Source organism: Emys orbicularis, chromosome 3 (assembly GCF_028017835.1).
Source record: "Emys orbicularis isolate rEmyOrb1 chromosome 3, rEmyOrb1.hap1, whole genome shotgun sequence".
NCBI classification, from domain to species: Eukaryota; Metazoa; Chordata; order Testudines; family Emydidae; genus Emys; species Emys orbicularis.
The window spans coordinates 39,052,682-39,078,675 of NC_088685.1; the positions used below are offsets into that span (position 1 = coordinate 39,052,682).

Genomic DNA, 25,994 nt, shown 5'->3' on the forward strand with positions numbered 1-25,994 from the left:
AGGCACAAGGCAACTCTGCCTCACTTCTGTGTCTTAATCCAGCCCTGGAAATAAGGACTAAGATCCCTGTGTTAATTCTGTTCGAGTGTTTGTGGCCTTTGGTCTGCATAAATTTGAATCCAGTAGCCATACCCCACCACCAAGCCCCTTTCCACAATGGGCTATTGTGAGCTGATGTGTAGCTCAATTCTGTGCAGAGCGTGTGCATTGTTGTATTAATTTAGAGGGAATAAAGAGTTAAAGGTGTTAATATAACCCATTCAGTGTCCAACATTAAACAAGATTCAGGGTTTGGTATAGAGCAGTGGTTCTCAACCTTTCCAGACTACTGTGCCCCTTTCAGGAGTCTGATTTGTCTTACATACCCCAAGTTTCACCAGACTTAAAAACCACTTGCTTACAAAATCAGACATAAAAATATAAAAGTGTCACAGCATGTTATTACTCAAAAATTGCTTACTTTCTCATTTTATCTGTATGAAATTTTAGTTTGTACTGACTTCGCTAGTGCTTTTTATGTATTCTGTTGTAGAAGTAGGCAAATATATGGATAAGTTGATGTACCTCCTAGAAGACCTCTGAGTATCCCTAGGGGTACGTGTACCCCTGACTGAGAGCCACTGGTATAGAGACCTCAGCCTACTTAGTGCAAATGTAATGCCAAGAGACCCTGGTTGCTGGCGGGCGGAATCTAACTAGGGATCTTTTAGCTTAGTGCACGAGCCTCTACCACGTGAGCTAAAAGCCAACTGCCTGTTAGCTCAGGCTGTAGAGCAGACTCATTTTATCTCCCTCTTTAAGTGGCCTCAGTGCCACTAGATGGGACAGAACACCACACCCAGAAGGTGTGTGGGTTACACAAACACATAATTAAAAATCTTTTTAACCTTTAATTAAAGATACAGACGAGAATGAAAAACAGCTAAAGCATCTAAAATGTAAAGTATTAAATAAGGCTTTCATTTTAACAACATCCTTGTTCCCTTTCTCTTTAGCTGGAAAGAGTTTTTAGAAGGAAAACCTCCTTTGTTTAACAGTCTTTTAGGAGATAGTCTTTTATCAGAGATAGAGGCAACTGTCCTTTTGAAGAAAATAGACGTTAGTTCCAATGGGCTAGAGCTGTTGTTATTGTTGTTAAAGTCCGATCCTGTTTCCTTTACAACAAAATAAGACAAACACACAAAAGGAGAAAGAAAAGAACAGCAAAGATAGAAAATGCAGTGTCTGTCTCTGGTGTTGACTCTCACTTGCAACCTCACTGTGGAAAAACACAGGCGCAGCACATGGCCTATCAGCCACTCCAAGACCTGGCAAACTTGTACCAGCATTGGGCTGTTTGGGGCACTGCATTTAGTTGTCTTCTCTGGTCACAGGCCAGGAGCAATATATGTAGTTGTGGCCAGCTAAGCCAGACATTTATTAGAAGGAAAAAGGAGAGAGATAGGGAAAAAAAGAAATAAGGTAGGGAAGGAAAAGGACACATGGAGGGAGGGGGAGTACAAAGTCTCACATCCAAGGTGGTATTTGGGATGTAGCCAAAGCCGGTGGATATGGTGATGTCATCTGGCTTACTCTCTCTGGCCCAGTCTGGTCAAGATATAATTCAGGATTAGGAGGAAGAAGGTCTGGGGTCCCAGAAGATGGTGGAAGTGGCAGCTATAATGGTGAAGCTCACTCATTACCCTTCTCACGTTTTTCAGTCAGGCAGAATCGCAGTCTGTTGGTATTTTCCTCAAAGTCTTTTTTTTTAGGACCCCATAAGGAAGTGATGGGTGGAATAGTCCATCTTCTCATTATTTTGCCCCTGAATTAGGCCTATTTTCCAATTCACTGATTTTGGTTCACTGATTTCTTGTTCCACGCTTTTCTTGTGTATCAAGCATGATCTCAACCTGGTTGTTGAGTTATATCAGTAGACCTTTTTTTTTTTTTTAACTAATTCAATCTTTCTGTCTTCCTTTAGTACCTTTTCCCATCAACATTTGTTGCTATAGGTTATAGTGACACTTTATAAACTTTCACTCACTTTTCACAACTGAATTCACAATAATGGTAAATGTGTAGGCCCAGTTATTACAACAGCAGTCATCCTGTGTGCCTGTTCTACTGCCCCCCCTCCTGCCCTTCCTCATTAAATCACTGTGATTCTACTGAATGTAGGCCATTAGCAGCCCTCAAGCCCTGACTGAACATCGCCAATAGTGAAGAATATTGGCATTGTTTAGGAAATTGCATAAGTGAGAAAAAAGCGTACAGGTGTGGGCCTGTAACAGCGCAGTGTCCCTAGCTCTATTCCTAGATTTATTACACCATCCATCAGTAATAAATCTAGGAATAGAGCTATCTAGGTGGCATAGTCCTACCCTGACCTCCCTGGCATGCAGAGGAATGTGCAGGCTGCACAGTCCACTGAGATGGGGCAGCCTGTTCCCCTATCTGCACTGAACCAGCCCTGGTGGACGGTGCAGAGGAAGGGCTGAGGCCACAGCCCACCATAAACTCCCTGCCCAGTTTAACAAGGACTGGACAATCAAAGTCCTGGGCCGAGGCTGGGGTGTTACTTTTTTAAGGGTCACTACTGTTCTGGTTTGGGGATAGAACCATTCCAGTTTTCTGCTACCAGCAGGCAGCCATCTGCTCTTTGAAGAAGCAGAAGAGGGTTAACTGGCAAATGGTCTGGCTAGATAAAATGCAATCCATTTACCAGACAAGCTGCTGTGCATTCAGCATCCCACTCAGCCTGGACCAATCTGCCCCCATTTTAGTGCTTTCATACCTGCTGCCTCTGGGTCTTGAAACTACTTCCCTTTCCTTGCGCTTGCAACAGCCACCTTCACTTAAATCTTCTCCTTTAAACACACTTCTTCAGTGTTTACATTTGGCTTACAATTGGACACATTTACAAGAGTCCTGGGATTAATCTGGAATTTTATGCTAAGTGTGGGAGGTAATCCAATACTTTATGGTGTACCTGGAGGGAAGGAAAAAGGTGCTTTACAGTGCTACTGGGATTTATCCAGTGCTTTGTGTTTCTGACCTGTTCTGTTTTCCTAATTTGGATTGGATAGGTGCATTTGACAATATTTTCCTTCGTTTTTGTAGAGTCCCAGCACCCAAAGGGACTCAAAAAATAATATACTGTAATATAATTACTTGATCTGGAATTTGTCCAGTCATTAGGATTAAAACACCTACTCTTGAAAAGTACCATGGGGTCTTCAGTGACTACCAGGCTCCAGGATCTTGGTTTTGCATCTTGTGGAAGAAAGTACTACCAGCATCATATCCTGAGCACCAGGCTGGAGTGCTGGCATTGAACTCAGAGGGAGACATCCTATCTACTTTGAGTCTCCATTTCCCACAACAACCTCGCTTTTCATTGGAGGTTTCTCATCTACATACCAAGCTAGCTCATCATTGCTTCATTTTTGAGATCACAGCTTATGAGATGCCCAAGACGAATACTACTGACTAGTGAAAGTATATTGATGAAAAAATTAATGAACTGATAACCTGTAAGAATTGTTATATATCATGGACTTTCAATATGTCTATAACCAGTATTTCTAATTCTATCCTTGAAAATTAGCACTACTTTCCTCCTGTTTAAATCTCATTAAGTAACACTTCTCTTTAGACTATACTTGATAAAATGATTTAAAACCCTATTTGTACAAGAACATTTCGATGACATACTGCTGTCTTAACTGACTGCCAAAATGTCTGGGTGACAAGGTAGGTGAAGTAGAATCTTTTATTGGACCAACTTCTATAGTGAGAGAGACAAGCTTTTGAGGTTACACAGGTCTGGGTATCATTTGTATTGCAGATAGCTGCTGTATAACAAATTCCAGTATTTGAAGACAAATGTAGCTCTGGTTTAACCCTGTGCAACTCCATTTTAGTCAATGAAGCCATTCAGTGCCCTTGAAGATGTTGAAGTTACACCTGCATACATCAGGGCTGAATTTGGCCTGTCGTCCTGTGTTTTATTTTATGAGGAGTTAGTTTGACATGAAAAAATGAAATAAATACGTATACTCTGTAATAGCTTTTGGTTGTAATAGGATAAAAAATTTAAGCAAAGGTTCATATTTGTCACGTGTTTTCTTAATGAATCTCCTCTCAAAGGAAAAATAAATAAATCATAAACCCAGAATTATGTATTTAAAAGGTACTAAAGGACCTGAAAGGTCTTCGAATTTGCTAATATATCATAGTGCCAAAAAAGGCATTGAATCATGAACAAGGCATAAATGGTTCATTCTGTTTTTGTGATGAAAGCTACACAAAAATTTCACAAGCCCACTCAGCTGTATATCTAGTATAAAGTATTTTGCTTTCCTAGGCAATTCTTCTAACAGTCTAGCTTTCAGATACAACAAGAGACAGGATTTGTCACACACATGATCAGCATCAGTATCATTAATGGGTTACTTCTTCCACACAAATTGGAACATTCAGAACTTTTCTTGAAAAGGAAAATAGTAGTCTCTCTTCAGCAAGCAGAAGCCAAGAAGTAGGAAGAACTTGACATATGTTTGTATAGTGCTCAGCAAAATGGGGTCACCATTAGCATGGGGGCTACTGTAGTACACATAGTAAATAATAACACCATATAACCGGCAACCTAGATAATTCTGAAAAAACAAATTGAACTAAACCCGAACTTCTGGCAAAATTCTGCTCTCAGCTAGAATTGTAGTAAAGGCAGAATTACTCCACTCAGGTCAGTGGAGTAACTCTAGCTTTATACCAAAGAGCAGAATTTGGCCCTTCATTGGCATCTGGAATTGATGAGAATTATGACGACATTCTTGATACCTGCTGTTAGAGCTAGTAGACAAATTCTTGTTGAAATATATGGGGGGAGGGCAGGGAAGTGACTGGAAAGTAGCTTTTTAACTAATTGCAAACTTTTACAAAAAAATCAGATTTTTGTCAGTAATTTTTCTTTCTTTATTTTTTAGAAAATTCTGGCTCCATTGAAGACAGTAGCAAAACTCCCATTGACTTCAATGGAGCCCATAACCTTTTAAGGATATCTAATTGAAAATAGAATTTCCATTCCATGGGAAACTCAGGAATTTCCAGACTGCATCAGACCCATTGTCTGTCTAATCCAGTGTCCTGTTTCTGACAGTGGCCAGCACCAGATGCTGCAGAGAAAGGTGTAAGAACCCCACAGTAGCAGATGTGGGATAATCTGCCTTCCCATTAGTTCATCCTGCCCTCTAATGGTTGGAGGTTGGCTAAGCCCTGAAGCATGAAGTTTAATATCACATTCAGTATTTTTGTTATCATTAATTATGAAAGTGCTGGATATTTGTGATATCAATATAAATATCCAATCTCTTTTTTTAATCTTGTTAAGTTCTTGGCCTCAACTAATACCAGTGGCAATGAGTTCCACAGTTTAATCACACGTGTGAAAAAGTATTTCCTTTTATCAGTTTAGAATTTCTCACCTTTTAATTTAATTGTATGTCCTCTACTTCTTGTGTTATGAGACCGGGAGAACAGAAATTCCCAATCTACCTTCTTTAGATCATTCAGTATTTTGTATACTATTTTCATGTCCCCTTTTACTCGTCTTCTTTCTAAAGTAAATTCCTCTTCAGCGGAGTGTGTTTCCAGGCCAGTGAGCATTTTTGTCACCCTTCTGTAAACCTCCTTTAGTTCTGCAGTATCATTTTTGAGATGTCAGGGAGCCCATCCTTCCCTTGGGAATCTTCAGGGACCATTTTTGTTCAGATAGGCAGGGTCCTCCCTCTTCTGCCTCATCTGGCTCCTGTAGCAGCCTCCCTCATCTCAAACTGGTGAAAAATGGCTGAAAATAGAGCAAAAATAGCAGCTTCTGATTTTAATAACCTTCCTGTCTCCTCTGTCAGGTGATTCCCAGGTCAGCCTTAACAGGTGACCACAGAGTCCTACCAGATGACTTTGTTGCTAGGTGATCTCTCTCCTGCTAAACCAAGTCTCCTTTGGAGTCTATTTTTTTTATGTGGAGTCATTACATTTCAGTTATCAGGCACTTAAGTCTTTTGTTAACCTTTTGCCACCCACTGTTGGAATTTCAGTCCAATGTGGAAGCAAGCAGACAATAGACAAGCTAATGTAATGCATGTTCAAAATGGAGTTTGCAACTTGGTAAAGATATGTACAGCAGGCTCATAATCTCACACAGAATTCAGATTTTCCCAATTCATCACATAAAGGCTGTATTTCTCCAACATTCTTGGCAGTGAAGACTGATGTAAAAAAATTAGGGCTGTAAATCACAGTTAACTCAAGCGATTAATGCAAAACAAATGAACTTAATTAAAAAAAATAGTCACAATTAATCGCAGTTTTAATTGCACTGTTAAACAACAATAGAATACCAATTTAAATGTATTATAAATATTTTGGATGTTTTTCTATATTTTCAAATATATTGATTTCAATTAAAACACAGGATACAAAGTATACAGTGCTCACTTTAGATTATTATTTTTCATTACAAATATTTGCACCGTAAAAAACAGAATAAATATTATTTTTCAATTCACCTCACACCAGTACTGTACTGCAATCTCTTTATTGTGAAAGTGCAATTTACAAATGTAGGATTATTATTTTTTCTCATAGCTGCACTCAAAAACAAAACAATGTAAAACTTTAAAACCTACAAGTACACTCAGTCTACTTCTTGTTCAGCTAATTGCTAAGACAAATAAGTTTATTTACATGTGCGGAAGATAATGCTGCCCGCTTCTTATTTACAATGAGAACAGGCATTTGCATGGCACTCTTGTAGCTGGCGTTGCAAGGTAATTACATGACAGATATTCTAAACATTCGTATGCCCCCTTCGTGTTTCGACTTGTAGATGGCACTATCTTTATAGTAATATCCATATCTTCCTTAACTACCCCTTTAGCTCCTTGTGACCAATTCTTTTTCTGTCTTCCTGTTGCTCAGACAGACCCATATTAATGTAGAACTGAACCATTTTGATTCTGTTCGACAACCCCAACATTTTCAATTTGGGTTGACCCGATCCCCAATTATTTTTTTTAATTTGATATTCCCAAGAGGAATATCCCCAAAAAAGTCAACAAAATCAACAGATTCCTATGGGAAACCACATTTTCTCTCAAAAGATCTTGATGGAAAATTCCCAACCAGCTCTAATTTTAAGCAACACACTACCCACCAACAGACAGATAATGAGATAATGTTGTGTTTTCACCATGGGAGCAAGATGTCTAAACTTTGAGATCTACTCATGAAAAGTGCTATTTAAGAGCTAGAATTAGTATTATATAGGAGTAATTTAAAGAACAACAAGCTAGATAAATGTTTAAACATGTCCTAAGCTTGTTAAAATTATCTCCTAAATATCTGCCTAAATAATTCATACATATTAGTGTTGTAGTGTCAGTAGTTGGTGCGTCATATCCGTGGGACAGAGAAAATAGTGAGATTGTTGACAGTGAGGAGAACTGGGTCAGAGGGGACAAAAGGTGAGGAATTCCAGGGGGCAGCAGGACATCCAGAAGAGATTTCATGTATAGAAATGGATTTAAAAGAATCACCTGTAACAGAAGTTTAGAGAGAGGGTGATGATTTCCACATAAAGAACAAGCAGCTAACAGCTGATCGATGAGTTACTAAATATAGGTAATGTACTGATTTTATGTACAACTGTGTTGAACTCTAGTGGCTGGCCCACAGTGTGAATAAGGGACCTACTACTAGTGTTAGACAAGGGAGATTTCCTTCAACTCATGCTAGAGGCCTCTGTCCTTGCAGCTGAAGGGCCAATGTTCTAGTCCTAATTACCAGAGTCAGGTATCTGGGTGTATGCGTGTTGTGATGCTTGTAGTAATTATGTGAGTTGTCTGCAAGAAATGGATGCCTGACGAGTGCCCACTACCAATCTTTGAAGATCCCCTGGAAAACCGGGTATCCAAGAAATTTTTGGTAGTTGGTAAAAGTGGACGCAGAATATGTGAGGCCAGCAGTAAACAAAGCCATCTGAATCCTTCCTTGCCATCAGATGTCACTTAGGGCACAAACAAGGTTCCGTTGTCCCTGTCTATCCTGGGCCAGTCTTTGTATAGCTTATATGTTGTTTATTCCCATAAATTTTGCCTCCCTAAATACTGTTTGATGGAGGGATTCTTTAGGTCAGCCCCTTTTACATGTTCCTCCACCTGCCCAATGGCATGCCTGCCATGGCAGACACTCTGGCTTCATTCTTAACATATGTCCCAGATATTTCCATCTTCTTTTCTGGAGATAAAGAGTTGTTGAACTTTCTGACAAATCCTGGCATTTGTTATAAGTTCATTTCATTTAATACCTAGTATTTTCCTGAGGCACTTGCTTTTGAAGGCAATTAGACATCTATCTATGCCTCTGATGGATTTCCAGCTTCCACATCCATATGTGAAGGTGAAAATAATGTTTGAGTTAAAGATTAAGCATTGTTTTTTTCAGATGTACACATTTCTGTCACTGACACACATAGCAACTGGTAAAAGTAACTTTCCTTCAACTCTGACTGGTTAGCCCAATATGCCCAATTTTTTCAAACCTACTCAGTTGCTGAAAAGCTTGCGAAAGAGTTTATCTAAACTATACCTTATATAGTAAAGAAGGACTCAGACTGGAAGGTCTTTCGATACAAGGTATATTTCTTTGCATCTTGTATAGTGCTGAATACATTTTCAGTGCCTAATACAAAGTACTTTTACCTAGCTTGCTAGCTAGCTTTATTAGATTTTCCCTTGCTTACATTACTTATTTTTTTCCAGGAAGTCTTTGCACAACTTTGTAGTCTGTGAAATATTATTATCCATGATTCTTTAACAAATTCCTGAATGCAAGTTCCGCAGGAAAATTTTAGAAAATTTAACTGTCTTAATATATCCCCTAAAAGATCTTCTAACTCCCCCCCCCCCCATCCTTAAAAGATAGAGATCTTTTCTGCTTTTACTCCTTATTCTTATGTCCATCTCAAGCACGCACAGGACATGCTGTCTTTCTGTCCATAAAACACTGGATCCCACTCCTTCTGAAGCCTATCACTGCTTCTGCTAAGTCAGCTGGAGGGATCATTAGACAGAGATTTGGAAAGCTGCTTTTTCTCTCCTTAGGGGCTGTGTGTGTGGTGTGCAAAGTACTCCCAGTCCCAGCCTTCAGTCAGAATCTGAGATACTTGGCTCCCCCTTGTGGTTTTTTATTGCCAACTGTCTTTATTCTTTAAATCATCAGAGCTATAACTGTTGAAAACAAGACAGTATTATCTAGCCTGTAGTATTTCATGTGCAAAGAATGTCCCTTTGTAGAGCCCTTATAAATTATAGTCAGGAATGAGGAATTACTTTTAAAAACTTGTTCTTTCACTCAGTCTCTCAGGTTGTCCACGAGCAAAGAAAAGTGGAATCAGGATAGCACAAAGCAAGGAAGACAAAGAAGACCAAGAGCCAATTAGGTAAGTACAAATCTAGTCAAATAACCTTTGTGTGTATTATGAGCGCAGGTATATCTACAGCCTGATTTTTTAAAATATGAACTTTATCATATTTGACATAGTAATTTAAGAACAAAGATATGCTGAACTAAAGAGCACAGTTAGTTGTTTTTAAATCAATGGAACAGTCGTATCTGGTTTGCTTAAAACAAATTCAATTGCTAGTAAAGGCTGAATCCTCCACTGATATAAATCCACTGACTTCAGTGACCTGACTTCAGGTCAAGAGCCGTGCTTATTTACACCAGCTGAGGATCTGATCTCTTGTATTTGGAAAGTTTGAAAAACTGTATTTTTTAAAGTGAAAATAAAAAATAAAAAAACTTCAAGTCCTTCACAGCCTTGTTCTATTAACACAGTGAATAAACATTATGGACAAGCTACATCTGACACACAAAGTATTTAAAGGGATTCAGAAGTCAACGGGAGTTGTGAATGATCACCTCTGAAAACCAGGCCAGTGATTTGGGTGCCTACAAATGGAAGCAAGTGCCTAACTTTAGGCACCCAAGTTTGAACATTTTTGGCCCGTGTTTCTCCTTGTGAGATGTGGAATGACCTCCGCTCCCATTGACATCAGTCAGTGTGGAGGCTGCTCAGCACCTTTCAGGATCAGACCCCAAACATTGCAGCACTGTTTTAGTGTAGGATAACCAGACAATGAAACTGACTACTCTGACTGTCCAAGCTACACAAATTGTAAAATTTAATCAAGCAGCAACATGCTGAAAAGTACATTCAGTGTTTAATACTCTAAACTGCTCCTACTAGCACAGGTAACAACATTTGTTTCTTAAAAATAAATGGGGCCAAATATATATGGGGGGGAGATCTTGAGCAACAGTGAGCACCTGATGAGCACCCAAAACTTCTTTCCATTGATATCTCTGGCCAATCCTGTGAGATTTAATAGCCTCTAGTAGCCAGTGAGTGGTGAGAGCACTTACCACATTTCACGATCTGCCCCCATAGGATCTGTGGGTGCTTATAATCTCTGAAGCTTTGGCCCATGATTTTTAATCTGACAATGTCCCTTTGAAGTACTAACTATGGCAAAGGTTTGATTGATATCTAAGTGTTTATAACATTCCCATAATTTTAAAGTAAGTCACCTTTAAATTTCATACGCATTCTTAAAATGCACATAGAACTATGCCAGATGGGATTTTAAAAATTTAGAGTTTTTAAATTTCACTATTCAGTCACTGAAGCTCAGTAAATATCACTTTGATCCCAATGTGCTGTTTACCATAATAGACACCTTCATTTCAAACATGTACCCTGCTACTTTCTCTCCAATATGCAGTGTAAGTGGAAAGCCTGGGACTTTGCCATTGATTAGCATGGTTATTTTTTATCAGCTTGAGAGCTGCAAATCTTTTTCTGATTAACAAAGTTCTTCTAGCTTCACATGTTTGAGTATTCCATTGGGGTATCTTTGGTGATTTTTTTTAAGTCCATAGAGCATGATTGTTCTTTTCTTTTCATGTCAGGTTTATTTTGACTTTGTTGTAGAGGCTACCAGGTATATGATGGCAAGACAATAAAGTTTATCTCATCTATCTGCTATCCAGATGTCCAGTTCCTGGTTGTGATGGTCAGGGTCATATAACTGGAAAGTATGCATCCCATCGCAGTGCATCAGGGTGCCCTCTAGCTGCCAAAAGGCAAAAGGATGGGTACTTAAATGGCTCACAGTTCTCTTGGAAGTCAGTGAAGACGGAAGGTATGTCATGTCCAACTCCAGGATGTGATGGCTCGGGACATGTCAGTGGTAGTTTTCTTACTCATCGTAGGTGAGTAACTACAGTTTATATTTTCCCCTCAAAAATACTCCTTAAGTAAGATAACCCTGATTTGCAGTACAACCTCTTGCCATGGCATGTTTCTGTTTTAATTTATTTTGTCTTTTTTTACTCTGTGGGAAGCCACCTTTCTAGTGATTTAAACAGGGATTCAAGATTCCTGAGTTCTGTTTTTAGCTATAAGGTCTTTCAGGAGGAGATCATGATTCCTTTTGTGTATTGAAGGAACTTCCAAAAATAAATGTTAAATTATAAAAACTCCAAATCTGCCACTGCCTTGCTGTGTGACTTATTTAGTTACTTAGGCCTACCTTTGCAAACTTGGGTGCCCAAAGTTAGGCACCTAAATTCATCTGTATAAGCAGCCTGATTTGCAGAGGGGTTGAGCACCTGCAGCTCCCATTGACTTCAGGAAGAGACAAATGCTCAGCACCTCTGTAATATCAGGGTACTTATATAGTTGTCTGTGTATGGACTGAGATGCCTAACAAAAGGTTGGCCTTACCCTCTCTGTGTTTCAGTTTACCCTTCTGTGAAATGGTATGTTTACCTGCCTCATGGAGGTGCTGTTGTCACATTCTGGGATGCAATCCCAGACCAGTGAGGGCACATGAAGTAAACTTTTGTTTAGCAAAATGTAAATAGGTCACTGTGGTGTGTTTTTACAATTTGATTCTTGAACAAGTTGGCAGAGTCCCTAGAGCCCACAAATCTGGTGTGAAAGGATTTTACTACAGAGCTTAATTTTAAACAGCATTCCACTCCGACAATGTCAGCACTATGGATTGGTGTAGACTAGCTTGAGAGAGACCTGGACTCAGGAGCAGCTTAGCTTCTCTAGTACATTATAAGAGAGGTGCATCCAAAGACGCTATTTTAAGGGCCCTTGGGTCCTTTCCCTTTTGTGTGTTCAGCACCTCAATTTCATTGTGGCTGTCTTGTTCTAAATACTGTACATTAAATCAGAATTCACCCATTTGAAACATGTGTGGGTAAAAATCCCTTTAAGAGGGAGGAGGTTATCTAAGCTGTTTACAGTCTATCAGAGTTGAGCAAATTATATGTGTCGGAGAAAAACACAGTTCTCACTCTTTGTATTTTCCTCTTTGGAAAGCAAGATATTTGAAAAATATGTGCTTACCTGACATTAGTCTTGTAAGCTAATGCTCATGCCCATTATAAAATATTGCTAAACACAGACGGAAAATAATTAGCCCTGAATAATATACCCTGTAATGTCTTTGAGAACAGTGGAGTTCCACAGGGCATAAGTCAGGCAGAGCTTGACTCATGGAATGAAATCCGGCATCTTCCTATCCTGTCACAGAAGGCTCCACATGATTTAGAAGTACAATGGGGGATTCATCACAGTAGTACTGGGCAAACTGACAGAACAGCTGGGGAACGACTAGTTGATCTGTGAACTGTGTGGCTTCAACATAAGAATGGCCATACTGGGTGAGACCAAAGGTCCATCCAGCCCAGTATCCTGTCTACCGACAGTGGCCAATGCCAGGTGTCTCAGAGGGAGTGAACCTAACAGGTAATGATCAAGTGATCTCTCTCCTGCCATCCATCTCCATCCTCTGACAAACAGAGGCTAGGGACACCATTCCTTACCCATCCTGGCTAATAGCCATTAATGGACTTAACCTCCATGAATTTATCTAGTTCTCTTTTAAACCCTGTTATAGTCCTAGCATTCACAACCTCCTCAGGCAAGGAGTTCCACAGGTTGACTGTGTGCTGTGTGAAGAAGAACTTCCTTTTATTTGTTTTAAATCTGCTGCCCATTCATTTCATTTGGTGGCCCCTAGTTCTTATATTATGGGAACAAGTAAATAACTTTTCCTTATTCACTTTCTCCACACCACTCATGATTTTATATACCTCTATCATATCTCCCCTTAGTCTCCTCTTTTCCAAGCTGAAAAGTCCAAGCCTCTTTAATCTCTCCTCATTCGGGACCCGTTCCAAACCCCTAATCATTTTAGTTACCCTTCTCTGAACCTTTTCTAATGCCAGTATATCTTTTATGAGAGGAGGAGACCACATCTGTACGCAGTATTCAAGATGTGGGCGTACCATGGATTTATATAAGGGCAATAAGATATTCTCCATCTTATTCACTGGAAAGGAGCAGTGGTCATCATCCACTGTTTTCTCTCTGTGAAGGACAAGTGACTGGTCTGTATTAATTTATGAAACCTGAATGTGACAGGGTCCTGGGAAACGTTTATTGTCTGACTAATTTAGAATATGGACCATAAATACAGGTAGTGTTAGTTAATAACAGAGCTGTCAGGAAACGAGCAAGAAGTTAACAACAATGAATCCAAATAAGACACCTTGGTAAATAAGTGAAGAGGTTAAGGAACAAATATCTGAATTATTAGCTGTGAAGCTGCTATTTGCAGGCCCTGGCAAAGTTACACAGCTGTTTTGCTAAGGCTGGGAACAGACAGATCAAAAGAAATGAAATGGTTAAAAGGTGACTCTCTAAAGGAGGGCAAGGCAGTTGTTCAGAGCAGCTCGTGAGGAGCAGACTGACACAGACAAATAGACAGGTCCTGTGGCATGGGTCTGAAGCAACTGGGTCTTCCAAAGCTTCTAGGAGATGGTAAGCCTTGGGTGAAACAGATATGCATATAGATTGCTAAGGTCCTTTGTTTCTTGTGTTATGCTTTGTTCCTGCTATTCAGATTAAACATTACTTTGGTTTGGAAAAGCTGTCTGACCACTGTATCATCTGATACAGAGGCTTGTTTCAGCGATAGGATACATATTACCATTAGTAGTTCTGCAATTTCTTATTGCAGTTCCTTTAGTACTCCTGGGTGAATATCATCTGGTTCTGGTGACTTATTACTGTTTGTTCTGAAACTTCTTCCATTGATACATCAATGTGGGACCATACTTAAAAGGACAGCTCTGATGAGGATATCTCCCCCACATCTTCTGCAGTGAAGTATGATGCAAAGAATTCATTTAGCTTCTCTGCAGTTGTTTTATCTTCCTTGAGTGCTCCTTTAACACCTTGGTCACCTACTGGCCCCACTTCCTATTTGGCAGGGTTCCAACTTCTAATTTACTTTAAAAATATCTGACAGTTAGTTTTTGCATCTTTAGCAAGTTGCTTCTCAAATTCTTTCTTGGCCTGCCTTATTATACTTTTGCTCTTATCCTGCCAGAGTTTGTGCACCTTCCTATTATCCTCCCTAGGTTTTGACTTCCAAATTTTAAAGTATGCCTTTTTGCCTCTAACAGGCTCTATTGCACGCTGTTTAGCCATGGTTATTCTTTTGGTCATCTTATTGTCTTCTGATTTGGGGTATGCATTTAGTCTGAGCCTCTATTATGGTATTTTTAAATAGTTCCCTTGTGACAGCTCCTTTTAATTTCCATCTAACAAGCATCCTCATTCTTGTATAGGGCCCCTTTTTAAAGTTAAATGTTACTGTGGAGGGTTTTTCTGGTATTTGACCTCCTACAAGGATGTGAAATTGAATTACATTATGGTCACTATTACCAAGCAGTTCAGCTATCGTTACATCGTGGACCAGATCCTGTGCTTCACTTAGGACTAAATCAAGAATTGTGTTCCAGGACTAGCTGCTCCATGAAGCAGTCATTTTCAGTGTCTGAATATTTTATCTCTGCATCGCATCCTGAGGTGACATGTACCCAGTTAATAAGGGGATTGCTGAAATCACCCAGTATTATTAAGCTTTCTGCTTTTGTAACCTTTCTTAATATCTTTGGAATTTAACAGACACTGTCACCACCTGGTCAGGTGGTCAGGAATATATTCTTACTGCTATACTCTTTTTATTCAAGCATGGAATTTCTATTCATAGAGGTTCTATGGTACTATTTGTTTCATGTAAGATTTTTATGTTATTTGAGTCCATGCTTTCTTTCACATATAGTGCCACTTCCCCACCAGCGCAACCTACTCTATCATTCCTATATATTGTATACCCTGATATTACCATATCCCATTGATTATTCTCATTCCACCATGTTTCTGTGATGCCTATTATATCAATAGCCTCATTTAATATCAGGCACTCAGTTCACCTATTTTAGCATTTAGACTTCTAGCATTTGTACAGAAGCACTTGTATATTTTGTCAATATTCAGGTGCTTGCCTTCAAGTGGTATACTTAAGTGGGACTCTGTTTCATTTTATTGTTCCTCACTAGCACCTACCTATACTTTATCATCTTCTTTCCTATCCTTTTTACTAGGATATTGAGTTCCCCCTTTAAAAAATTCATCCCTAAAGGACATCTCCATCTGAACCGTGTACTCCTCTGCACCTGTTGGCTTTCCCCCGCTTTTAGTTTAAAAAATCCTCTACAACCTTTTTAGTTTTACATGGCAGCAATCTGGTTTAATTTTGGTTTATGTAGAGCCCATCCCTTCTTTTAGACCACTCTTTCTCCCAAAGGTTCCCCATTTCCTAATAAACCTAATCCCTCCTCCCTACACCACCATCTCAACCACGCTTTGAGACCTTGCAGTTCCGCTTGTCTTTCTGGCCTTGAGTATGGAACTGGAAGCATTTCAAGAGAATCATAGAATCATAAGACTGGAAGGGACCTCGAGAGGTCATCTAGTCCAGTCCCCTGCACTCATGGCAGGACTAAGTATTATCTAGACCACTGATTCTCAAACTTTTGTATTGGTGACCCCTTTCACACAGCAAGCCTCTGAGTACAATCCCCCTTATAAATTTAAAATGCTTTAAAAAATATTTAGCACTATTATAAATACTGGAGGTGAAGCAGGGTTTGGGGTGGAGTCTGACAGCTCGCGACCCCTCACATAATAATCTCGTGATCCCGTGAGGGGTCACGATCAGTTTGAGAACCCATGATCTAGACCATCCCTGACAGGAGTTTGTCTAACCTGCTCTTAGAAATATCCAATGACAGAGATTCCACAACCTCCCTAGGCAATTTATTCCAGTGATTAACTACCCTGACAGGAAGCTTTTCTAATGTCCAACCTAAACCACCTTTGCTGCAATTTAAGCCCATTGCTTCTTGTCCTATTCTCAGAGGTTAAGAAGAACAATTTTTCTCCCTCCTCCTTGTAACAATCTTTTATGTACTTGAAAACTGTTATCATGTCCCCTCTCAGTCAGGGGCGGCTCTAGCTTTTTTGCCGCCCCAAGCACAGCAGGCAGGCTGCCTTCAGCGGCATGCCTGCAGGAGGTCCCCGGTCCCACAGATTCGGCAGCATGCCTGCGGGAGGTCTGCCGGTCCTGCGGCTTCGGTGTACCCACCGCCGAATTGGCGCCGAAGCCGCGGGACCAGCAGACCTCCCGCTGGCAAGCCGCCGAAGGCTGCCTGACTGCCGCCCTCGCAGGGACCGGCAGGGCGCCCCCCGCAGCTTGCTGCCCCAGGCACGCACTTGGAGCGCTGGTGCCTGGAGCCGCTGCTGCTCTCAGTCTTCTCTTCTCCAGAGTAAACAAACCCAGTGTTTTCAAGCTTCCCTCATAGGTCATATTTTCTAGACCTTTAATCATTTTTGTTGCTCTTCTCTGGACTTTCTCCAATTTGTCCACATCTTTCCTGAAATGTGCTGCCCAGAACTGGACACAATACTCCAGTTGCGGACTAATCAACCCAGAGAAGAGTGGAAGAATTACTTCTCGTGTCTTGCTTACAACACTCCTGTTAATACATCCCAGAACGTTGTTTGCTTTTTTTGCAACAGTTTTCCCTTGTTGACTCATATTTAGCTTGTGATCCACTATAACCCCCAGATCCCTTTTCACAGTACTAGGCAGTCATTTCCCATTTTGTATGTGTGCAACTGATTGTTCGTTCCTAAGTGGAGTACTTTGCATTTGTCCTTATTGAATTTCATCCTATTTATTTTAGACCATTTTTTCCAGATCATTTTGAATTTTAATCCTGTCCTCCAAAGCACTTGCAATCCCTCTCATCTTGGTATCATCCACAAACATGCCATTATCTAAATCATTGAGGAAGATATTGAACAGAACCGGACCCAGAGCTGATCCCTGAAAGACCCATTTGATATGCCCTTCCGGCTTGACTGTGAACCACTGATAACTACTCTCTGGGAATGGTTTTTCAGCCAGTTATGTACCCACTTTATAGTAGGTGTAGGAATGCTACCATAGAGATCCTGGACTTCAATCTCTTACGTAGCAACCTAAATTTGGCCTGCAGGACCTCTCTCCTCCCTTTCCCTATGTCACTGGTACCTGCATGTTCCATCACCACTGGCTCCTCCCCAGCACTACATAGAAGGCTATCTACATGTCTCAAGAGATCCGCTGCTTTCCTACCCAGCAGGCAATTCACTATGAAGCTCTCCCAGTCATCACAAACCCAACTATCTATATTTCTAATAATCAAATCCCCTACTATTATTGCCTGTCTCTTCTTAATAATTGCCCCCGGAAGGGTATCCTCAGTGCAAGTGGATACCATGACATCATCTGGAAGGTGGGTCCTGACTATGGGATCATTTCCCTCCGCTCCAGCTTGATGCTTTCCTGTCTTGAGACTTTCATCTTCCTTAACAGCCCAGGGGCAGTCGGACAGTAGATAGGACATCTCTACTGTGTCCCTGAACGTTTATGTTCCTCCAGTGAAGCCACTCTTGCATCCACTGTCCCTGAGGGTTGTGAGTTGCATGCTCAAATGCACCGCCTGCCCATGATGATTCTCATTTATGTGAGAATAATGGCAACCTCAACCAAGGTAACCTTAATTACTTTGCACTGTACAGAAACGGTGATGTTCTTTACTACAGTGAACAAACCTGAGTTATGTATGTCTGTATAAAAGCCAACATAAGGTTTCTAAGGCACTAGAGCATTAAAAATGAGCTAAAACAGGATTACACACTAATCCCACTTGTAGTGGAAGACCTATGACTCAGAAGTGAATTATAAAGGCCGTATGTCTAATGTGAGTTGATATGTATTATTCTGTTGAAACCACTAAATAATCTGGTAAAATATTTCTATTGGTTGGGGTTGTTTTTAGAAAAGTCAGTGATTTTTGAGGCATTGAAGGTAAATTCTGCTTTAATTGTTTGAACACTGAAACAGATTTTATTTATGTTTTGTTCTCTCTCCTGAAGGACTGGAGGCAAGTAAATTCCTATACTCTCTCCTTAATCTGGCAGAAGTCCTGCCTCACTCCATCCTCCTCCTCGCTCTCCCTTTCTTTCTTCTTCTGGCGACCAATAACTCCTTCTATTTCCATAGTAGTTTCTCAGCTTCATTCTTCCTGATAATCTTATTTCTGCCCTTGGCCCACCCTCTCCACTTTAGCACACTACTGGCATTATGCTAATTCTTCCCTGTACCTGGGCTAACGTTCCAGTGTGACCTGCCTTCCCCTGATTGTTTCCAACTTGGAGCAGCAGCTAGTAATCACCATTTGAGGAGGTGAATCACATCTGTAGTGCAGGCAGAAGTAAGTGGAGTGTTTACCAGCAGAGAGTGGGGTCTGCCTGCTTCCAAGATTCCCAGCTCATTTCATTATATGATTGTAAACATTTCAACAAGATACACACATACGGCAGTTAAAATTAGAGCTGGGCCAGGGATCGAGACTTTTCTGTTGGCCCCATTATTTCCTGCAGAATTTAGGCTTGCTTTTTTTTTTAATTAAATTTCTAGACCTTATGGGGACGGAGTTAATCTGATTTTGAGTGAATACACTGTTGTCTCATTTGTCTGGCTCCTCAGAGAGATAAAGGGAAATAGTAGGGCAAAGAAAAGTGTGAACTACCCCATTCATTATAATGCCACATGAACTCTGAACCCTAGCAATCCCAGGGACTAACAACAAGAATTTTCCTATAAACTGGGGACATATCAGTTGGAAGTGTCAGAGGAGGAGATAGACCTGGATATATTGGTTGATCACAGGATGACTATGAGCTGCCAATGTGATACAGCCGTGAAAAAGGCTAATGCAATCCTAGGATGCATCAGGCTAGGTATTTCCAGTAGAGACAGGGAAGTGTTAGTATCATTATAAAAGGCACTGGTGAAACCTCATCTGGAATACCATGTGCAATTCTTGTCTCCCATGTTTAAGAAAGATGGATTCAAACTGGAACAGGTGCAGAGAAGGACTGCTAGGATGATCTGAGGAATGGAAATGTACCTTATGAGAGGAGATGCAAAGAGCTTGGCTTGTTGAGACGAATCAAAAGAAGTCTGAGGGGAGATAGAATTGCTCTATATAAATACATCAGAGGGATACATACCAGGGAGGAAGAGGAGTTATTTAAGTTGAGCGCCATGGTGGACCCAAGAACAAATGGATATAAATTGGCCATCAACAAGTTTAGGCTTGAAATTAGACGAAGGTTTTCAACCACCAGAGAAGTGAAGTTCTGGAACAGCCTTCCTAGTGGAGCAGTGGGGGCAGAAAACCTGACTGGCTTCTATACTGAGCTTGATAAGTTTATGGAGGGGGTGGTATGATGAGACTGCCTATAATGGCATGTAGCCAATCTGCGACTTCTAGCAGCAAATATCTCCAACATCCGGTTATGGGACACTAGATGGGGAGGGCTCTTAGGCTACATCTACACTACAGGGGGGGGTCGATTTAAGATACGCAAATTCAGCTACGTGAATAGCGTAGCTGAATTCGACGTATCAGATCCGACTTACCCTGTTGTGAGGACGGCGGCAAAATCGACTGCCGCAGCTCCCAGTCAACGGCGCTTACTCCCACCTTCGCTGGTGGAGTAAGACCGTCGATTCGGGGATCGATTGTCCCGTCGGGACGCGATAAATCGATCCCCGAGAGGTCGATTTCTACCCGCCGATTCAGGCGGGTAGTGTAGACCTAGCCTGAGTTATTACAGAGGATTCTTTCCCAGGTGTCTGGCTGGTGGGTCTTGCTCACATACTCAGGGTCTAACTGATCGCCATATTTGGGTTGGGGGGGGGTTCGCCTTCCTCTGCAGCATGAGGCACGGGTCACTTGTATGTTTAAACTAGTTTAAATGGTGGATTCTCTGTATCTTGAAGTCTTTAAACCCTGATTTGAGGACTTCAGTAACTCAGCCAGAAGTTAGGGGTCTATTCCAGGAATGGATGGGTGAGGTACGGTGGCCTGCAATGTACAGGAGGTCAGACTAGATGATCATGATGATCCCTTTTGACCTTAGAGTCTACAAGTCTATGATCCAGTGTACAAGTCATCATGACACAGGTTCCCTCCCACCAGGGAGCTGTGGCCTCAGGCCCCAGGACAGGAATCAGTTGTTACTGCTGACTATCAGACTATCTGCATTTGTTTCTCCAAAGCCACTTCCTTCACCACTTCCTGGGATAATGTGTGGCCAACTAAAAAGTTTAACTCAGTCCCTTATGTTCTGTTCTCTTGGGATCTGTCCATGACTTGCTCCCTAGGCAAGCTAAACTACTTCTCAGGGCACAGGCTCGCCAGTCAAATACACAACAAAAGCCCAAAGAAAACAAAATTCTTCCCCCGGACTAATTTCTGAGGTAGCAGTTTCTCCACAGCAGGTCTGTGTCAATATCCTGCAAACTTCCCTGCCCTCTATCTTAAGTCCAGCCACGCTCTTTATAGGAAAAACAGCTCCTACTTCTTCCTAGTCTTTCCATGTGATGAGAAATCAGAGCTGCTTATATACATTAGCTCCTTTTCCCAGCATGCCTTGCTGTGGTAGTCCGCAATTCCCAGACTACAACTCCCAGCATGTCCCAACCCCGGCTAAAACCAGGGTCAAGATAGTGCTAGACCTGGTCTCTGTCTTAAAGGAGCAATATGCTCTGTTACCCAGAACTTTTAATTAGTTCACTGTTGGTAACATCTTAATGGCACATCACAACACTGCGAGATAATATTTCTGTCACAAGAGGATGATTTTTGCATGGCAACACAAACATCGCTGCAGTGACAGCCTGGAAGAGCCTGTGCTCTAGGAGACTATCCCTTAATGCAGGAGGAACAGGCTGGCCACTTCCACATTTGCATTTCTGTGGGCTCTTCTCTACTGGCTTCACAAAATAAACTCTATCATGGTATGATTGCTAGGAATCAGATTCCTCACCCTCGCTGAAAATTGGACCCTTCAGCCTGCCATAGACGTGGGGTAAAAGCTTAAACGGAGGGCTAAAAGAGAGAGAGTGGTTCAAGATAATTAAAATGGTACAGAACCCTAAAGTTTTATCCTGTCATCCTCCATTCCCTCTGTTGTGCCAGTGATGTATCTCTCACAAACCTCTGTGAAAATTTCTCTATGCCACTCTTTAATCGTGTCATAGTTTTGATCCACAGAGGCATTAAACTGTTGTTATTTCAGTTCTTCCCCAAAACTCAGTTCTTCCACAAGGTCAGGCCCCACTGTGCTAGATTCTGTACAAACACATTGTGCCAGATATAACAGACACATGCAATATCTTTCAGATTATGGTATCAATTTTATAAATGTTATTTATGGGCCAGGGATTATAGCTAGGGATCTAGCTGCATGGGCATAGGCAGCGAGTTATATGGTGCTCCACCAATATTCAGGAACATGGGCCAAAAGCTCCACCAATGTTTGGGCTTATATTTTCAGAGCCGTCCTGTCCATGGGACGGACCGGGGCAACCACCCTGGGCCCCATGCTTTGGGGGCCCCTGCGCTTCAGGGGGATGCGGAGTCCAGGGCAGCCTGGGGGGGTAGTTGGGAACCTAGCACTGGCAGCAGTGAGCAACCCGGCCCCAGCCCACCCTGCTTCGCTCCGCTCCACCCTGCCCCGCCTATTCCCACCCCTGCTCTGCCCCCGCCCTGCCCCCACTCCACCCCTCCCCACAAGCCCCTGCCCCGCCTCTTCTCACCCCTGCTCCACCCCCTCCCTGCTCCCATTCCACCCTTTCCCTCAAGCCCCCACCCCGCCTCTTTCCGGCTTCTGCCTCCTCCCCCCGAGCAACGCCGGGAGCCAGCAGGGCGGGCGGGGCTGAGCGGAGCGGGCTGGGGCCAGGTCGCTCGCCGCTGCCGGTGCCAGGCCCCCCGCTAACTTCCCCAGGCCGCCCTGGACCTGTGTCCCCCTAAAGTGCGAGGCCCCCCAAAGCACAGGACCCAAGACGGTTGGCTACAGACAGGATGGCTCTGCTTGGATCCATTCTGGGCACCACCAAAAATTATACAAACCCGGTGCCCATGTGCATGGGGAAAGGTTACCAAATTCACTTCAGGAACTGATTACTGAAAATCCTGGGATAGGTAAACAACTCCGGAGAAGTACCATGCCCTGGGAGGAACTGCATAAACTCATTCAGACTGGGTTCAGGAGGCCCAGGAGACAAAGAAAGGGCTTTGCCATAAAGAGTCAGCATAAACTGATTCAGGGGCCTTCATTTTGATTGTAACCAAGAGGGCAAAATCCTGCTGGAAGGGTTTGAAGGACTGGAACCTACCAGGCTTTCCATGTGGAATATGGGTGACACCTAGCATGCCTGTAGATTGCATCTTGTTTTATTATTTGTGTCCTTCATAATTCTTTTATTCTAAAACAAATATACTGGGCTCCATGAAGGCTGACTGGTCACTGGTCACTTTGTCATTGTCACTGGGAACAAACAGACTGTAGGTTCTGGACTAAAGTCAGACCTGTTGTGATGACAGTGAATTGTAGTGGGGACTGCAAGCCTAAATCCCCTATTTAGAGGGTGAGGGAGAGCAGTGATTGCTGGAGTCCTGAGATCTAAAGGGGTACCCTGGAGGAGACCACAAAGGAGACAGGGGTACTGTTAACCCGGAACTGTGACATACATAACTAGAGACAGTCCCTGTCCTGAAAAGTTTACTTCTAAATAAACAAAACAAATCAAGGAGAGAGCAAGGGAAGTAAAGTGATTTGTCTAAGGTCACGCAGCAGCTCAGTGGCAGAGTTGGGAACAGAACCTAGGTTTCCTGCCTCCCAGCCTAGAGCCCTATCCACTAGGTCACACTGATAATAATAGCCATAGTTTATTATTATATATTATTTCAATAATAGAACCGGCAAAAATCAATTTTGAAAATATTGATGGAAAATGGGGTTAAAAATTGTAATTTGGGGGGGGGGAATTGTCCCTGTTCAGTTCTGCTTAATAATAATAATTCAAAACCTTGTAGATGTGATAATTCAGACCATTCAGAGTAGTATATTTTAATGAGTGAACGTCAGTGTTGGAAAATCATAGGTTTTAAGATCAATAGGAACAAATACAATCATCTAGTTTGACCTCCTGCAGGACACATACCATACAACTTCACCTAATGATTGTTGGATCAAGCTTGATAACTTGTGGTTGAACTGGAGCATATCTTGTAGTAAGAAATAGAGTCTTTATTTAAAAAATCCAAGTGATGGAGAAGCTACCATATCCCTCGGAAATTGGTTCCATATTGCACATACTTCGGTTATTAAGGAGAAAAATTAACTGCTGTACTGGTTCTGATATCTGCTGGGAGAGCAATACAGCGGTGCACAGACAATCCAGGAAGTTTTTGGAAAGTGTAGGGGACAATTACCTGGTGCAAGTGCTGGAGGAACCAACTAGAGGCAGAGCTCTTCTAGACCTGCTGCTCACAAACTGGGAAGAATTAGTAGGGGAAGCAAAAGTGGATGGGAACCTGGGAGGCAGTGACCATGAGATGGTCGAGTTCAGGATCCTGACACAAGGAAGAAAGGAGAGCAGCAGAATACGGACCCTGGACTTCAAAAAAGCAGACTTTGACTCCCTCAGGGAACTGATGGGCAGGATCCCCTGGGAGAATAACATGAGGGGGAAAGGAGTCCAGGAAAGCTGGCTGTATTTTAAAGAATCCTTATTGAAGTTGCAGGAAAAAAACATCCCGATGTGTAGAAAGAATAGTAAATATGGCAGGAGACCAGCTTGGCTTAACAGTGAAATCCTTGCTGATCTTAAACGCAAAAAAGAAGCTTACAAGAAGTGGAAGATTGGACAAATGACCAGGGAGGAGTATAAAAATATTGCTCAGGCATGCAGGAGTGAAATCGGGAAGGCCAAATCACACTTGGAGTTGCGGCTAGCAAGAGATGTTAAGAGTAACAAGAAGGGTTTCTTCAGGTATGTTAGCAGCAAGAAGAAAGTCAAGGAAAGTGTGGGCCCCTTACTGAATGAGGGAGGCAACCTAGTGACAGAGGATGTGGAAAAAGCTAATGCACTCAGTGCTTTTTTTGCCTCCGTCTTCACAAACAAGGTCAGCTCCCAGACTGCTGCACTGGGCAGCACAGCATGGGGAGGAGGTGACCAGCCCTCCGTGGAAAAAGAAGTGGTTCGGGACTATCTAGAAAAGCTGGACGAGCAGAAGTCCATGGGGCCAGATGCGCTGTATCCGAGGGTGCTAAAGGAGTTGGCAGATGTGATTGGCAATTGGCCATTATCTTTGAAAACTCATGGCAATTGGGGGAGGTCCCGGATGACTGGAAAAAGGCTAATGTAGTCCCCATCTTTAAAAAAGGGAAGAAGGAGGATCCGGGGAACTACAGGCCAGTCAGCCTCACCTCAGTCCCTGGAAAAATCATGGAGCAGGTCCTCAAGGAATCAATTATGAAGCACTTAGAGGAGAGGAAAGTGATCAGGAACAGTCAGCATGGATTCACCAAGGGCAAGTCATGCCTGACTAACCTAATTGCCTTCTATGAGGAGATAACTGGGTCTGTGGATGAGGGGAAAGCAGTGGATGTGTTATTCCTTGACTTTAGCAAAGTTTTTGATACGGTCTCCCACAGTATTCTTGCCGGCAAGTTAAAGAAGTATGGGCTGGATGAATGGACTATAAGGTGGATAGAAAGGTGGATAGATCGTCGGGCTCAACAGGTAGTGATCAATGGCTCCATGTCTAGTTGGCAGCGAGTTTCAAGTGGAGTGCCCCAAGCGTCGGTCCTGGGGCCGGTTTTGTTCAATATCTTCATTAATGATCTGGAGGATGGTGTGGACTGCACTCTCAGCAAGTTTGCAGATGACACTAAACTGGGAGGAGTGGTAGATACGCTGGAGGGTAGGGATAGGATACAGAGGGACCTAGACAAATTAGAGGATTGGGCCAAAAGAAACCTGATGAGGTTCAACAAGGACAAGTGCAGAGTCCTGCACTTAGGACGGAAGAATCCCATTCACTGTTACAGACTAGGGACCGAATGGCTAGGAAGCAGTTCCGCAGAAAAGGACCTAGGGGTTCTAGTGGATGAGAAATTGGATATGAGTCAACAGTGTGCCCTTGTTGCCAAGAAGACTAACGGCATTTTGGGCTGTATAAGTAGGGGCATTGCCAGCAGATCGAGGGACGTGATCATTCGACATTGGTGAGGCCTCATCTGGAGTACTGTGTCCAGTTTTGGGCCCCACGCTACAAGAAGGATGTGGAAAAATTGGAAAGGGTCCAGTGGAGGGCAACAAAAATGATTAGGGGGCTGGAGCACATGATTTATGAGGAGAGGCTGAGGGAATTGGGATTGTTTAGTCTGCAGAAGAGAAGAATGAGGGGGGATTTGATAGCTGCTTTCAACTACCTGAAACGGGGTTCCAAAGAGGATGGATCTAGACTGTTCTCAGTGGTACCAGATGACAGAACAAGGAGTAATGGTCTCAAGTTGCAGTTGGGGAGGTTTAGGTCGGATATTAGGA

General features: G+C 42.2%; 1 protein-coding gene across 4 annotated transcripts in view; it reads left to right on the top strand.

The window, feature by feature from the left end:
- MYT1L (myelin transcription factor 1 like) overlaps positions 1-25,994 on the top strand; it is a 150,810-nt gene that overhangs the window by 111,746 nt on the left and 13,070 nt on the right. For all 4 annotated transcript variants that reach the window (XM_065400682.1, XM_065400683.1, XM_065400680.1 and 1 more), the window contains exons 16-17: positions 9,401-9,484; positions 11,098-11,319. In XM_065400682.1, the coding sequence (XP_065256754.1) occupies positions 9,401-9,484; positions 11,098-11,319 (306 nt within the window). The remainder of the gene's footprint in view (positions 1-9,400; positions 9,485-11,097; positions 11,320-25,994) is intronic.